At 36.7% G+C, this 18,521-nt stretch overlaps 1 protein-coding gene across 1 annotated transcript in view; it reads right to left on the reverse strand.

Moving 5' to 3' along the window:
• LOC145672988 (cytochrome P450 4C1-like) overlaps positions 1–18,521 on the reverse strand; it is a 66,604-nt gene that overhangs the window by 11,377 nt on the left and 36,706 nt on the right. Inside the window, exons 7-10 of the mRNA XM_081742282.1 lie at positions 16,977–17,076; positions 15,640–15,752; positions 12,288–12,356; positions 7,934–8,105 (exon numbers count right to left, since the gene is read on the reverse strand). Of these exons, the coding sequence (XP_081598408.1) occupies positions 7,934–8,105; positions 12,288–12,356; positions 15,640–15,752; positions 16,977–17,076 (454 nt within the window). The remainder of the gene's footprint in view (positions 1–7,933; positions 8,106–12,287; positions 12,357–15,639; positions 15,753–16,976; positions 17,077–18,521) is intronic.

Here is an 18,521-nt window from a genome sequence, read left to right on the forward strand (position 1 = left end):
ATGACCTCAACATGTATCATGATAAATTTGGGTGATCCATCTTGTTCCCTTTCATGAGTAAGAATTACTAAAATATAAACATAAGCAATATGTTGTACCATGCGTTTGGTTTTTGGCCCAATTTCTTCCCTTTGATGGGGTTCTATTACCTTATATGGTTATATGGTCATGTATATGGGTTCATTTCCTATCATAAGACATGGGTACATTGACGCACCCCTTGAAAAATTTGGGAGGGGTATTTTGGCTCATCCAGTCGGTTTTAGAAATTGTTTTAATATAAGCATTTGGTATCATAGTACAGGACTTCAATATGTACCACTATAAATTTGGATGGTCCACATCGTTCCCTTTCATGGGTAAAGAACTACCAAAAATCGAATTTCGGAGGTTATTGACACCTATTTAGCACGTTATATGGTTTATTACCTTTATATGTTTATGTTCCCTTTTAAATTTGGGAATTATCAAATAACAAAATTCGGTAAACGTTTTCTAGGACCCATTGGTGTTCCTCTTATGGCCAAATATTCAAAATTTAAATGTTATTGACCGGTTTTATTATTGAATAAGTACAGGATTTATTACTTTTTTTCATAAGACACAGGTGTATTTGTGTACCAATCTTAAATTTTGGGAGGGGGTACATTTTTTATTGTCGTATCAATAATTGGTAATTGGATAGTATATCATTCATTGGGTAAATCATTGTGATCACGTGATCAGTTATTAACCTATGATGGGATTAGGAGTCCAGGACATTGGTACATTAAAACTTTGTAGTATAATTTAAGAATGCGTCATTGGTTTTGATTATTCACGCCAAATATAAACGTAAGCAAGACGTTGTACCACGTGATTGTCCTTGATGAGGTAGTGTACAGGGATTCATTTCCTTTGTTGTGGTACTTCTTAAGTTTGAGTACACACACACTTCTAGAAAACAGTTGGTTCTACTCAGGTAAACAATTGACGGACATTATTGACCTTATTGAACATATAATGATATGATTAACTCTAAGACTTAGGTATATCAAGAGAAGTATTCTTTAAATTTGGGAATGGTGATAAACAGAATTTTAACATAAGGTGCGAAATTTGAAACAATACATTGAACTTTAGTCACAGCTCATAGTCTAAGATCATTGGTGGTGATTGATTTGAAATCTGATAGCTAACCTTATTGAATCTTATGACTCATAGACGAAAGGCAATACATGCTACAACACTGGCAAAGTTATTGTTAATGCAATTTGATTGGTTGATCACTATCTTTCCTGCAATCTGATTGGTTGATCACTATCTTTCGTGCAATCTGATTGGCTGATGATTTTCAAATCTTTGCTGTATTCAGTTTTAAGTTTTGTTTAACATTTAAAAATCTTGGTTTCGTTCAACATTTTGCACTCACTGATAAATATGATCAAAACCGTTTATTTGTTAATCGAATAGTTAAAAACCGGATAAAGTTTGACGGTTAACCGTGAAACGTAAAATTTTTTTAGTTTGAAATTTTTTTTGCTTGAAATTTTTTTGTTTGAAAATTTTTTCGTTTCCAAATTTTTAAAATTTTTTCGTTTGAAATTTTTTGTTTGAAAATTTTTTCGTTTGAAATTTTTTGTTTGAAAATTTTTGTTCGAAAATTTTGTTTAAAATTTTTTGTTTAAAATTTTTCGTTTCCAAATTTTTTGTTTGAAATTTTTTGTTTCAAAATTTTGTTTGAAATTTTTTTCGCTTCAAAATTTTGTTTGAATTTTTTTTGGTTTGAAATTTTTTGTTTGAATTTTTTTTTCGTTTCAAAATTTTGTTTCAAAGATTTTTGTTTGAAATTTTTGTTTCAAAGTTTATGCACCTATTAGTAAAGAACCGGAACTGTTTAGAACAAAAACCTTTGACAACATTGTGGTGCAATAGTACACGTCAGAATATGGGTTTGTACTTGAAATGAAAAAACACAATTCATTGAAATGGATCATTTTATTACACTCCACATACATCCATACCAGATAGTGGTTCTGGATATTGTCGATACAATGTATTTTGAACTTCTTGCACTAGTTTGTCTTTAGCATATAATTTTAATTCCAGTTGAAGTCTTTTAAGGTCTAATGCAATATCAATTGGTGGAAACTCAATGTCCATTTGATCACAAATAAACTGTTTATCAATACAGTTATGCACCCACGAACGATGTTGACAACCATCACAATATCTAGATACATGTTGTACAATATGCATAACACATTTTTGAAAATAGTACTTTTTCAGGAATATACTAGTTTTGTTGCACACTTCCACTGCATGTTTAACACACTGAAATACGCTGATGAATTTGTTCCATTCAGTTTGTGTTAGATACACCATGTTACGAGGGACATGGAATGTACTCTTTTTACGTAACAGCACCATCTTCTCTTCGAGGACTGTACGCAGCACCACTTCATGATTTGAGCCTAATGATTTGACTATGGTCACATTTAGCTCATCATGAAAATAATCGTTCATTTGGTCGATTCGTGAACATAATATTTGCCATTCTTCACAGGTCAGTTGTACACCAAATTGTTCTGCTTTGCCCAATCGAATCACAGGTTCAAATGTTCTAGCACTGATACCAATCATCACATGTTTTGTTTGAAATATATTTATTGGATAATAGCTTGCGAAGATGAACTCTTTATCGTTAGAAGTACACATCTTTCCTCCTGAAAAGCACTTGCTCAAATGATTTCGTGGGATGACACTGTATTTGCTGGTTTATAATTATTGCTGACGTCATTGGTAAGGAATGTGCTGACGTTTAAATTCATGATTTCATCACAGTTGCTGACGTCATGCCGACCAACCACATTCATACAACTATGTCTAATGTGCTGACGTTTGAATTCATGATTTCATCACAATGGCTGACGAATCTGGCTGTGTACTAAATTCAAGTTGATGACTTCGACCCAAGAATCCTTTGTAACATAAAGATACAGATACAGTATTTAAGAAACGCAGCAGTTCTTCTTGTTTTGATGGTTCCATGGGTAAATATCTTGCTGGTAAAATTATATTCTTATCATTTTCAAGCTTCACTACGATTCTTAATCCAAACTTTGTAGGGATCATTTGGCTAGCTAAGATTCTATAAGGTACATTCTGTTGTAAATCAGTAATCTTGGTAAATGATTTCATCACATCACGTGTGTTTAGAAACTGCAGACAAGTAGCCATGATGACGTTATCATGAATACTAACTCGAACGATACTTATATATGATGCAAAACTGATGACGTTGCATTATCATGTTCTGACGTGTACTATTGCACCACAATGTTGCCAGATGTTTTTGTTCTAAACAGTTCCGGTTCTTTACTAATAGGTGCATAAACTTTGAAACAAAAATTTCAAACAAAAATCTTTGAAACAAAATTTTGAAACGAAAAAAAAATTCAAACAAAAAATTTCAAACCAAAAAAAAATTCAAACAAAATTTTGAAGCGAAAAAAATTTCAAACAAAATTTTGAAACAAATTTCAAACAAAAAATTTGGAAACGAAAAATTTTAAACAAAAAATTTTAAACAAAATTTTCGAACAAAAATTTTCAAACAAAAAATTTCAAACGAAAAAATTTTCAAACAAAAAATTTCAAACGAAAAAATTTTAAAAATTTGGAAACGAAAAAATTTTCAAACAAAAAAATTTCAAGCAAAAAAAATTTCAAACTAAAAAAATTTTACGTTTCACGGTTAACCGTCAAACTTTATCCGGTTTTTAACTATTCGATTAACAAATAAACGGTTTTGATCATATTTATCAGTGAGTGCAAAATGTTGAACGAAACCAAGATTTTTAAATGTTAAACAAAACTTAAAACTGAATACAGCAAAGATTTGAAAATCATCAGCCAATCAGATTGCACGAAAGATAGTGATCAACCAATCAGATTGCAGGAAAGATAGTGATCAACCAATCAAATTGCATTAACAATAACTTTGCCAGTGTTGTAGCATGTATTGCCTTTCGTCTATGAGTCATAAGATTCAATAAGGTTAGCTATCAGATTTCAAATCAATCACCACCAATGATCTTAGACTATGAGCTGTGACTAAAGTTCAATGTATTGTTTCAAATTTCGCACCTTATGTTAAAATTCTGTTTATCACCATTCCCAAATTTAAAGAATACTTCTCTTGATATACCTAAGTCTTAGAGTTAATCATATCATTATATGTTCAATAAGGTCAATAATGTCCGTCAATTGTTTACCTGAGTAGAACCAACTGTTTTCTAGAAGTGTGTGTGTACTCAAACTTAAGAAGTACCACAACAAAGGAAATGAATCCCTGTACACTACCTCATCAAGGACAATCACGTGGTACAACGTCTTGCTTACGTTTATATTTGGCGTGAATAATTAAAACCAATGACGCATTCTTAAATTATACTACAAAGTTTTAATGTACCAATGTCCTGGACTCCTAATCCCATCATAGGTTAATAACTGATCACGTGATCACAATGATTTACCCAATGAATGATATACTATCCAATTACCAATTATTGATACGACAATAAGAAATGTACCCCCTCCCAAAATTTAAGATTGGTACACAAATACACCTGTGTCTTATGAAAAAAAGTAATAAATCCTGTACTTATTCAATAATAAAACCGGTCAATAACATTTAAATTTTGAATATTTGGCCATAAGAGGAACACCAATGGGTCCTAGAAAACGTTTACCGAATTTTGTTATTTGATAATTCCCAAATTTAAAAGGGAACATAAGCATATAAAGGTAATAAACCATATAACGTGCTAAATAGGTGTCAATAACCTCCGAAATTCGATTTTTGGTAGTTCTTTACCCATGAAAGGGAACGATGTGGACCATCCAAATTTATAGTGGTACATATTGAAGTCCTGTACTATGATACCAAATGCTTATATTAAAACAATTTCTAAAACCGACTGGATGAGCCAAAATACCCCTCCCAAATTTTTCAAGGGGTGCGTCAATGTACCCATGTCTTATGATAGGAAATGAACCCATATACATGACCATATAACCATATAAGGTAATAGAACCCCATCAAAGGGAAGAAATTGGGCCAAAAACCAAACGCATGGTACAACATATTGCTTATGTTTATATTTTAGTAATTCTTACTCATGAAAGGGAACAAGATGGATCACCCAAATTTATCATGATACATGTTGAGGTCATGTACTATGATACCGAATGCTTAAATTGGAAAATTTCCAAAATTTAAGGGGATATGGAATGGACCCCTATACATGATCATATAACCATATAAGGTAATAGGACCTCATCCAAGGGGATAAATTGAGCCAAAACCAAACACGTGGTTGTACTAAAATTTGGCAATTTCGTACCCATCAAAGGAAACGTGGTGAACCACCCAAATTTATAGTAATATATATTAGGGTTCTATACTATAATACCAAACATGTAAAAGGGGCAATTTCCAAAATTAAAGGGGTGGTCCAAAGTACCCCTCCCAAATTTTTAAAGGAGTGCACAAATGTACCTATGTCTTATGATAGGGAATAGACCCCTATACATAACCATATAACCATATAAGGTAATAGAACCTCATCCAAGGGGATAACTTAGGTCAAACCAAACACGTGGTACAACGTATTGCTTACGTTTATATTTTGGCAATTTGTACCCCTAAAAGGGAACGAGGTGGACCACCCAAATTTATCATAATACATGTTAGGGTCCAGTACTATAATACCAAATATATAAAATGAGCAATTTCTAAAATTTAAGGGGTGGGCCAAAGTACCCCTCCCAAATTTTTAAAGGAGTGCACAAATGTACCTATGTCTTATGATAGGGAATAGACCCCTATACATAACCATATAACCATATAAGGTAATAGAACCTCATCCAAGAGGTTAAATTGGGCCAAAAGACCAAACACGTGGTACAACGTATTGCTTACGTTTATATTTTGACAATTTTGTACCCCTAGAAGGAAACGAGGTGGACCATCCAAATTTATCATAATACATGTTAGGATCCGGTACTATAATACCAAATGTTTAAATTGGTCAATTTCCAAAATTTAAGGGGTGGGCCATGGTACCCCTCCCAAATTTTTCAAGGGGTGCATTAATATACCCATGTCTTATGAAAGGTAATGGACCCCTGTATACGCCCATATAACTATATAGGGTAATAACACCTCATCCAAGGGGATAAATTAGGTCAAAAACCCCCGAAATTTGAATTTTTGGCAATTTTTTACCCCTAAAAGGGAATGAGGTGGACCACCCAAATTTATCATAGTACATATTAGGGTCCTGTACTATAATACCCAATGTTGAAATTGGGCAATTTCCAAAATTGAAGGGGTGGGCCAAGGTACCCCTCCCAAAAATTTAAAGGGGTGCATTAATATACCCATGTCTTATGATAGGTAATGAACCCCTGTATACGCCCATATAACCATATAGGGTAATAACACCTCATCCAAGGGGATAAATTAGGTCAAAAACCTCCGAAATGTGAATTTTTGGCAATTTTTTACCCATGAAAGGGAACGACATTGACCCCCAATACTGATAGAGGTACATACTGTGGTCCTAGGCTACCATACCAAATTTTTAGATTTGGCAATTTCCAAAATTTAAGGGGTGGGCCAAGGTACCCCTCCCAAATTTTTCAATGGGTGCATTAATATACCCATATGTTATGAAAGGGAATGGACCCCTGTACACGCCCATATAACCATATAGGGTAATAATACCTCGTGCAAGGGGATAAATTAGGTCAAAAACCCCCGAAATTTGACTTTTTGGCAATTTTTTACCCATAAAAGGGAACGACATAGACCCCCAATACGGATAGAGGTACATACTATGGTCCTAGGCTACCATACCAAATTTTTAGATTTGGCAAATTCCAAAATTTAAGGGGGGTGGTCCTATGTACCCCTGCCAAAATTTAGGGGGTGGGCCATGGTACCCCTGCCAAAATTTAGAGGGGGTGGTCCTATGTACCCCTAGGTCATTGACCCCGGCCAGGGACCATGGGTCCTGAGGCAGGGACCCAGGGGCCAAAAAGTGAGGCCAAGTGGGGCGATTACTACTTTCATCTTTAACTCCTGCAAAATTGCAATAAACCCACTTTCTGCATCTTATGAATTTAAACATCCCTCTGTAGGTTTAAAGTTGAATCAGTACCTAACTAATTAATTACAAGCCGAGCTTGTCCCTGGTCGAGCTTGGCCACTAATTATAGCGATTGATTTTTATTCCTTAGACGATGGGCTCATCAAACTTGGTTCAGATTCAGTCAGTACTTACCGAGAAATAAAATACCACATAGAAGCTGTCCCGGACGAACTAAACCAGCAAACATAGCGATCATTATTCCTTAAACGATGGGCTACTTGATCACCGAATTTGGTTCAGATCCCGTCACTAGCCCTGAGAAATATGGTACCACGTACATATACACACATTGAGTGAAACTATACGCTGGTGTATACTTACATCGGGAGCTAATAAGTATTTTGTATCATCTCATCTTACTTCTACATAGGTAAGTCAATCTTGGCCCTTCGGATGATCTCACATAGAATTTCCAACAACAACAAAAAAAAGTTAGCAAATGAATTCTTATCCTATTATCTCATTAATAGTGCTTTTTAAACACCGCTGCAGGTCAAACTAATAGCTCATTTTATTCATTAACCGCATTATGAATATGAAACAAAAGTAATATCAAAATGAACAAAAATAAGTTTTTGCCTTCTTATGCAGCGACAAGACTGCCCACAACGACGTCATTTACAGAACTGAGAGGGCCGGGGAGATCACTTGTAACAAACTCACTATCCATGGTGTGATACTTCCCCGTTTTGCCCCATTCTCACCTATAACAATATACTTAGAAATATGCTTACTTAATTTGACTTCTTCTTTAAGTATTCTTCCGAATTCTGGAACACTTGGATAGATTCTAAGAGACTCTTTAATACACCTCTCCAAATATTTCATTTCTTGAAGATCCTGTAGTGTTGGCATCCGATCTAGATTTTGTCCAAAAATGCCATCTAGTTCCTCTTTTACTCTGTCCTGCAAACATACCAAAATAGAAGACTATAAGTTCCATATCTCGAAATTAATTACAAATACTAATAAGCTATATATATATATATATATATATATATATATATATATATATATATATATATATATATATATATATATATATATATATATATATATACTAAAACTACTAGCTATATATACTAAAACTAAATACAGTAATTATATATACAGTGAAACCTGTCTTCAGCGGAATCGAGCGGGACTCACAAAAATTTCTGTTAAAGACAGGTTTCCGCTTAGTGGAGATAGACCTTTCCGTTGAAAATATATATATGCTTATAACGGACATAATGAGAAAATATATTGATGTACGCAACTTGTTCAATTACAGTACTTTTTCCTTCTACGGATTAATACCCCAAAAAAACTTAAAATAAACACAAAATATGCTGTGCACACTTTCCTTTATTTTTCCCAATAGTCAAGCAGGATTTTTTGCATACATTGCTATTACTTGGCTGCGGTATACTTCAGGACACAGAAAAGCTTTCTCTGGAATTTTGAAAGTCCTCTGAACTCTTTCCTCCTTGTTTTCACGACACGCGATGTAGATATACAACTTCTGCTTTACCTCAATTCCTTTTTTCTAGAACTTTGTTTTGTCAGTTTTCTTCTCATTTTTTTGACTGTCGCTAGTTGCTACACAAGCGGAACAGAAGTACGCCTACAAAGAAGACTGGCAGCTGACATGCTACGTAGGACTAGTGAAAAATTGTGGGAACTGAATATGAGTAGTGATTGACGAAGGTCAACACTGCCCATAAAGATTTAACAAAAGAACGAAGTATTTATCGCAGACAGTATATGTTTACCCTCTCACAGGATGTTTAAAAATTTTCTAAACGATGTAGTCTGAAACTCAGAATTTTCCGTTAAAGGTTTATTTTGCTTTCCGTTGTCCGCATAACACAGTTTCCGCTTAATGAAGGGACTTTTACATGTCTTTTACTCCAAAATCCATAGGACCATGAAATATTTCCCTTTAAGACAGTTTTCCGTTTAATAAAGGGTCCGTTGAAGGCAGGTTTTACTATATATATATATATATATATATATATATATATATATATATATATATATATATATATATATATATATATATATATTTGGTCTAGGAATTAATTCGTGCGGTTGGTACGCACACATTGAAGCTGTAGTACAAACAAAAAATACATAAATACCTTAAGAAAAATATTGTCCATCGCTAGCCACCACTTTCGCCCATCTGCCAGGCAATGTACGGATTCCGTGGCGAAAGAAGTCCTCATCCTTGGAAGCGATCCAGTCAGAGACCCATGTTTCGATATCTTCTGAAGAAGTAAACCGCTGTCCAATCAAATCGGTGTTCATGCAATCGAACAAGTAGTAGTCCGAAGGAGCAACGTCTGGTGAATACGGCGGGTGGGGTAAAACTTCCCATCCGACATTTTCTAAATAGGTTTTGACCGGTTTTGCGACATGTGGGCGAGCGTTATCATGTTGAACAATAAGTTTATCATGTCTGTTCTCCCATTCTGGTCGTGTTCTGGCCAGAGCTTTCTTCAAACGCATTAATTGTCGTCGATAACGTTCTCCATTCATAGTTTCACCCGGTTGCAGCAGCTCATAGTACACCACACCTTTCATATCCCACCATATGCACAGCATAACCTTTGCACAGTGAATATCTCGTTTTGGTTGTGATGGACCTGGTTCACCTGGTTTCACCCAGGCCTTTTTTCGTTTAGGGTTCTCGTAATGGATCCACTTCTCATCACTCGTAATAATTCGATGCAGAAACCCCTTTCTGCTCTGTCGTTGAAGCAGCAATTCGCAAATGGTTTTTCGTCTTTCAACGTCTCTGTCTTTCAATTCATGTGGAACCCAATGTGACATCTTTTGAATCATTCCCATGGCTTTCAAGCGTTTGGAGACTGTTGTTTGATCAACGCCTAATGCTGCTGCAAGTTGTTCCTGCGTTTGACACGAATCCTGCTCGAGCAATGCTGTCAATTCTTCGTCTTGAAATTTTTTTGGCTGTCCAGCTCGCTCTTGGTCTGCCAAGCCGAAATCACCACTTCTAAACCGTGCAAACCACTTCTGACACGTTCGCTCAGCTAGAGTATGGTCACCATACACTTCCACCAAAATACGATGACTTTCAGTCGCACTTTTCTGCATGTTAAAGTAATGCAGCAGGACACCCCGCAAAAACACTTTATCAGGCACAAATTGCGCCATGTTCACTTCACTACAAACTGGTGTTGTTGACGCTTTAATCCACTGCCCTATACTACGAACGATACGCGATGACAGGGGTTTGCAACACATGTGTGGATACACGGAACTGTGGGACGCTCCGTTCGTTGCGCCATCTCTTGTCCACCCGCACGAATTAATTCCTAGACCATATATATATATATATATATATATATATATACAAGGTCTGTATGATAAGTAATGAGACTCGCCGCGCCGCGGCGCGCGTGTCGCTGGAGCGGGTTTGTCGGTGATGGAGGATGTAGGGGGGGGTCCGAGCAAAGCAACGCACCGCGCGTCAGTTGGCTCCGAGCCTTAGTGGAGCGCGGACAAGCCTTGGACAAAGCCCTTGTGAACATTCTTGTCACGGCGGAAAATCAACAAACATGGAGGGTTCCATCGAACAGCGTTATGCGATCAAATTTTGCGTTCGCCTGGGGAAAACGGCTACTCAGACGCTTTCTCTCATCACGGAGGCCTACAAAGAGGAAGCCCTATCCAAAGCCCAGGTGTTTCGTTGGCACAGTGCGTTCCGGAACGGCCGGGAAAGCGTTGAGGATCTGGAGAGGGCTGGACGCCCGACAACAGTGACTACGGACGAAACTGTGGCAAAAGTGAGGGATTTCCTGAACTCAGACCGTCGATTATCGTTGAGATTGATTGCTGATGAACTCGATATGAACCACACAACAGTGCACAAGATTGTGACGGAACAATTGGGAATGAGAAAAATCTGTGCGAAACTGGTGCCGCGAGTGTTGACTGACGAACAAAAGCAACGACGTGTTGATTGTTGTCAGGAACTGTTGAACCTCATGAACAGTGACCCTAACTTTGAAGATGACGTCATAACAGGTGACGAGTCGTGGGTGTTCCAGTACGACCCTGAAACGAAACGTCAAAGCGCGGAGTGGCACACTCCTGCGTCCCCGCGCCCCAAGAAGGCCAGAATGTCGAAGTCAAAGGTGAAAACAATGTTGATTGTTTTTTTTTGACAATGTGGGGGTGGTCCACAAGGAGTTTGTACCCCAAGGACAAGCCGTCAACGCCGCCTTCTACAAACAAGTCCTTGAGAGACTGCACAGGAGCGTCAAGCGGAAAAGACCGGCGATCGCTAGCCGGTGGAAGTTGCATCACGACAATGCCCCTGCCCACACCGCCTTCTTAGTGACCTCCTTTTTGACCCGGATTGGGGTGGAAGTCCTTCCACAACCACCCTACAGCCCAGATGTGAGCCCGGCCGACTTCTTCCTCTTCCCGAAGCTGAAGCCACGCTTGAAAGGAACCCGTTTTGCAGACGTCACAGCCATCCAAGCAGCCGTGACCACATTTCTAAAGGACATGCCGGCTGCTGACTTCCAGGGGGCGTTTGCAGCGTGGAAACATCGATTGCAGAAGTGCATCGACGCAAGAGGAGAGTACTTCGAAAGCTTTTAAGTCCCTGTACAGATCAGATCAATAAAACAATGTTTCCAGACCTGGTCTCATTACTTATCATACAAACCCTGTATATATATATATATATATATATATATATATAATTACTGTATTTAGTTTTAGTAACACTGATTAATGATGCGTAATTGCAAAATATAGTAATGATACACATTTCTACAATATTGTTACTGTTTAACGGGGGAAATGTTCAAAGATAGACATATGCCAATGATATATCTTATAGAGCTGAACAAAATGGTAAATCTCATGCGTAGTTTTCGAGAAAATGAAAAAACTAATTTCTTTGTATTTTTTTTAATAATGCTATACCGGTACTCAACCTATGTAGTATCTTAAGAGAATCAAACATGTCTGTGTTTGCATTTATCTGCAATGTAAATGTAGTTTACAGTGATAATATTCGTATTATGAAATAGCGTAATTCGTTCACTATTTACTAGCAATACTCACTTGTATAGTAGGATGTAAACCTAGGAGATACAAAGTCCAACATACACCTGCAGATGTTGTATCATGTCCCTATTAAAACAGTGGAGATAATGCATTAGATTTTGAATTACAAAATAACACATGAAATACGCATATAGGTGTAAAAAAAAAAAAGTACTTCATTTTATTTTTTATTTTTATTCTTTCCTGTCCAAGATTGACATTTGATTATTAAGCTGTATTTATTTTGTTTTTATTAATACAATTGAATTGATTTAGAAATTTGATTGTGCATATCTTAGGAACTAGAAACCTGCACTACGTAATATTTTACACACTAACAAACAGACCATAATGCCAAGTTTGATTCCTATCGGAAGAGTTCGGTGTTTGTGTTTCTGTTTTCAAAAATGTAACTCAAAATTTGACTGGCCATAACTCGAAATCCGAAAGCCTGGAAAACATAAAATTTCACACACTTATATAGGATTCAATATCTAACACTATGCCAGGGGCGGATCCAAGGGGCGATCGCCCCCCAGAAGAGGAAACTTTCTTACTTTATGTATATAAATAAAACCCATTCTAGAGTTTGAAGCTCTTAAAAGTAGCTCTAAGTAGCAGTATTACAACCCACCTTCCCCCCCCCCCAGAAGTCTGTCCTGGATCCGACCCTGCACTATGCCAAGTTTAATCCCGATCAGATGAGTTCGGATTACCTCGTACGATATGTAGTCTTGTTGACATTTTAGGGGAAAAAACAAATGAAGGACGAAAAATAAAGTACACTACTAAAAACAATAACGTCTGTCCTTCCCGTTACTATTCTTGAAACAACTATGGACATTATTCATAATATCATGGAATTTGCTCGTTTTATTGTCAAACGATACATTTTTGATAATAGTGAAAGATGTGTTTGCATTTTCTAGTCGACTAATAGTTGAATGGAATGAAGATTTTGTAAATGTATCTATGTATGTATATGTTACACATACACCATATTTTACGTATTACTCATTAATGGCGTAACGTGAACAATACAAAGGTAACTCTATAAGTTAAAAAGCCTTCTCATATACGTACATGGTAACCGTCATATCAAAATCAAATGGTCTCCCAATTCCTATAATCTCTTTAGTTATTCGTAGTGTTATTTAGGTGCAGGTTGATTAGGATTAGATATCTGGACTTTCGGTATCTATGGTCATGTCAGTCCATTACATATGAGGGTTGACGTCCCTCGGCGATTACACTGCCCAAGAAATTGGAGAGGAAGGAAGAAATGGGGGAAGGAAGGAAGTGGCCTGGGACCATTATGTTAGATCCATCCCGGTATTTGCCTGGTATGAATGAGGGAAATCCAGGCAAAACCTCACTCAAGATGGCTGGTCTGGAAAAGCTGTTACACTTTTTTGACCGAGTGTCTTCACCAGGAATCGAATCTGAGCCCTCTCGCACAAAAGGCAAGACCATTAGCAAGTACGCTGCGCTGGGTCACCTACATTATGTGCAAGTTGAATATTAATTACTGTATAACGAACTGTATCATGATGAGCGTGCTAGAGGATGTGGGGACAGGAACGACAGGAAGGGGACTACGGTTCGTGGACGATATCAAAACAGAAAAATCGTACGTCAAGGCAATAAGGTTAGCTGAAAACCGTGTAGCATGAAAGCTTCTTAGTTGAGCAAGTGAGCTTAATGGCAGAGTATTTATGATGATGATGGTAATCAAGAGGAGGCTTGCTACAAAGTATTTCATTTAAATTGATTTATTACATAAAAGTAACCAAGAAAGTTCTGACGCTTTTTCACTCGCAACCTTCTAACATCGATATGTCACCTAAGACATACCTAGAAGATCAAAAATAGTCCCCATCAGCATCGACGACCTTCTGCCAACATTCTGGAAGGCCATGAATTCCATCGCGGTAGAACTTGGTAGACCGTGAAGCGAAGAAGGTATCAAGTGCATTTTGCACCTCTACTAGGGATTTGAACTGGCGTTCTCTAAGATGATTGTCCAAGGAAAAGAACAGGTAATAATTGGATGGTGCATTCTCCTGGAAATATGGCGGATGAAATAGTGTTTCCCATCCAAGGCGTAGAATGGTGTCCCGGGTCATCCTCGCCAGGTAGGGCTGAGCGTTGTCCTGTAACAGGAGAACCCTTTTGCGATTCAGAAGTGCTGGCTCCAGAGTTTAAGTTTTTCTTGAACATTGCTCAACTACTGACAGCACACAATTGCATTGATGCTCTGACCAGCTGGTAGCAGTTTCCGATACATGATGCCGCGCGAATAGTCTACCAAACACACAGGAGGACCTTCTTCTGGTGCAGTGCTGGTTTCGGCTGTTTTGGAACCAGTTCATGAGATGTTAACAAATGATGATGGCTCCGTGGAGCTCCGTACAGGATCCACTTCTCATCACATGTCAACACCCTATCCAGAAATGACTCCTTCCTCAGACGATATAGCAAAGAAATATAGGTGTCTACTCGCGTTGCCTTCTGGCCCGGAGTCAAACCATGTGGGACCCATCGACCCAACTTGTAGTGATTCCCGAGTTGATGGAGGAGCTGCCAAAAGGTTTTTCCACTCACACTGAATTCTAGTTCCAGTTCCTGGCATGTCTGGCCGCTGTTCGCCTCAATTGCTGCCTCTAAATCATTTTCTACGTGTGTTGGGCTTTCGGCCTGTGGTGCGTCTTGGAGTGTTTCGTCACCGTCCTTAAACTTGTTAAACCACCATTGCACTGTCGGCGTAGTCACGATACCCTTATCACAGGCCTGGCATATATATTTCGTTCCGTTGCGGCAGCGTTTGACCCCAGTTTGAACTTGTACAGCATACACGCCTTTATGATGCTCTGTGGTGGTCCCATGTTCACTCTGTCCTTACGCAAGTTCACGGTGGAAGTGAATTGCCACAACCAGGTAGTATGTTGGATATACCAGCACCAACAATTGACCTTCGCCTTATCTCCATTTGCATTCAACTCACGGTGTGAGGGCCAATTGAACACAGACAGAAGTGACAGAACTTTCTTGGTTACCTTTACATATATAGCTATATATTCCGTAATGATCGCTTTGCCAAGCAATGCTAATAAACTGTTACGAAAGGGGCACCACTGTAATTTAGAGTGTGAGATTAAAACCGTTGAATAAATCACAGAAGATTATTGGTTGCTCAACATACAATTTTCGCAATGTTAGCCCAACGTACTTATTTCCAACCATGCCGACATAAGGCCGACAAAGTCCGCAATTATTGTTCAATATTAGTGGAAGTTTAATAGTTACCGAATTCAGTAGCAAGTTTGATTGATTGTAATTATACTTGTAAAGTGGTATTGATTAAAATCACCTCAAACATGAAGGTATCAACTTCTTCTCGGATCTCCTCGTCAGTCATTGTCTTTCCATCTCCAGCGGCCTCTAACAAAAGATCTAAAAATGCCAGTCGTTTCTTCTTTGACACTACCAATTCACATGAAAGAAATCAAACAAATTAGTTCAATTGCAATGAATGGTACAATATACTTCGGACAACAAGGATGCAAATGTTCTGTAAATGCTTAAACTATGGTAATGTTTTATTACTAAACTATTTTATTCTATAATATTACTTTTTCGATATACTGGTATATATGAACAGCTTGAACAAAAATAGATAATAATCTATTTATATATAATATATAATATATAATAGATAAATATAATAGATAAATATATATATATCTATATATAATTATATATAGATATATATATCTATTTATATATAATAGATAAATAATAATATAATATATAATAATGGATAAAATGGATAATAACAGATACTAGTAGAGACACACTATAATGTATTGTCTTTTGTCAGTTTTTGTTATTGTTGTTGTTGCTTTTGCATACACAGAACTGAATACTAACCAATAAGGGGGGAGGACAAAATTTTAATCGGCCCAGGGGCTTAGAAGGCTTAAATAGAGCCTAATAATACATGATTGGAAGAAGGAGATGCATGATTTAAATCCATCATTTCCAACTGGCCCATGTGTGACGTAGGAGGGTGCTTTGATAAGTATGAGAAAAGCCGAAAGACAATAGAAAAGGAGGAGAAGTGATGAGATAGAAGAATGAAACAATCAAATTGGCAGTGTACGAGTAGTCATGGATTCACGAGCAGTCATGGACCCACAAGTAATCATGGATCCACAAGTAGTCATGGTTCCATGAGTAGTCATGCTTCCATAAGTAGTCATGAATCCACGAGTAGTATTCCTTCAAAACTATCGACTACAAGATCGATGATTTTGTTTGACTGTCACCACTATAGACTATTTTATCAATACCACGTTCCTGCCTGCTTCTTCCCCTCTCCACTGAGAAGAGGAACCGCAAACTTTGACATCACAGACAATTTAAGTGGAAAATGACTGATTTAAATAGTCCTCGAGAAAGGTCCATCTGAACTGCTGAGGTGTTCAAAGAAAGACTTCAAATATGAGTACCCTAAACCATTAACACGGACAGGTAGTACAATCAGGCGCATTGTAATAAGCCTACTACAATTATATGTGTTGTGATGAATCCTTATTTTTCATGCGTAAATGAACTGCTAGTATCACAATAAAATTCCAAAAGTTTAGTATTTTTTGTTAGAAGCTTTGTCTTAGCTAAAAATAAATAAGTAAACTATACACGTACTGTAAATGGATTCCTCTTCTCCATCTTGACATTTATCCTCTGCAGATTGAGACTTTTCAGACTTGAGATTTTCAATCACCTTTTTCCTCTCTCGGATAACCTGCAGGAAAAAAAATCAAAGCATGAAAGTCAAAACGTCAAAAGGTTCTTGAAGTTTATCTGTAAACAACTTCTAGTTTTAGGGTGCGAATTATTGCAGGAATAAGTTGTGCCTTCTACTGAAGAGGTTCAAGATACACAGATCTCTAACGAAGACAAGATGCGCCTACTTTGTGTTCAAAATTTTGGAAGTAAGAAAATCGACCGATGAACATCAGTAAGGTTTGAATACAAAATATATATACAATATGCATATTTTCTTGTGAGCATATTATGATATTTTTAATGTCGATATATACATCAAAGATGGGAATTTTCCCTAAGCCTCATTCAGGGTCGAATCACCATATTACTCTTTGCACCCCCGACGGAAGAGAGAGAAATGATGCCTCTTTCATATTTCATAACATTTAAATAATGATAATATAGTCACCGATTTTAAAGTCTCAATAAAAACTATCGGTGGATATGGAGACTATATTCAAAAACAAAAATAACACAAAAAATTACTCCTTTCTATCCACATTCTTCCAAACAGCAACACTTTCATTATGAAGTGCATGTCTTTTTCGAAAAAATAATCATTTTAGAAAGTGAACGTGCAGTAGGCGTTAGTGATCATTATTGATAGAAAAATCCCGAAGTTTGAAAATAAGAGACTATATAACTAAATTAAAGTTCTTAGCGTTGGTTTTTAAACTTCTTCTTTATAGTGTTTTCCTAAAAAAAAATATTTTTGCTTCAAGTAATATTAGAGCTAGATAAAAATTTTAATCACTCCATGTCGAGTACTGAAATTTTGTTTGGATTATTCATAAAATAGGTATAACGCTGGTATGGTTGGACAGTACAGAAAATTGCATTCTTTTTAATTTACTGGAAACTGTACTCAAATTGTTCTTCCATTCTGAAGTTATTTACGAATCTAATTTCATCAAATGGAAAGAATTTTTGTTGCTGACTGTACATCAGGATGAACTCAGAACAGACTAATACAGACGGACAGACATCTAAAAATAACATTTTTGATTTTTTGAAATCTCGAATTCGATTTTTTAATATTTTTTTTACAATCACCGCACTTTCATAAGTAAAAATGATTAGTAATTTAGTGTTGGAGGAAGATGGAGAAAATAAAATAGAGAGAGAAAGTAACAAAACAAAGATGTTTTAAAATGGATAGGAAAGAAGAGGACGTTTTAGGTAGCATCTTTCATAGGAAGGCCAATCGGATTGGATACATCTTACAAAGAAATTATCTTCTTCATACCACCATAGAAGGAAAGGTGGAAGGAAAGCAAGGAATAGGAAGAAGAAGAACACAACTGATCGATGATTTGAAAAATAGAAGAAAGAAGAGGAAGCTGAATTTCGAGAAAAGTAAAAGAAACGTTTCAATGCCCAAATCTAAAATTTTAAAAAAGGAAAGAAAGAAAGAAACTAGTC

This window comes from Thermobia domestica, chromosome 16 (assembly GCF_964235325.1).
Source record: "Thermobia domestica chromosome 16, izTheDome1.hap1.1, whole genome shotgun sequence".
Lineage (NCBI taxonomy): Eukaryota > Metazoa > Arthropoda > Insecta > Zygentoma > Lepismatidae > Thermobia > Thermobia domestica.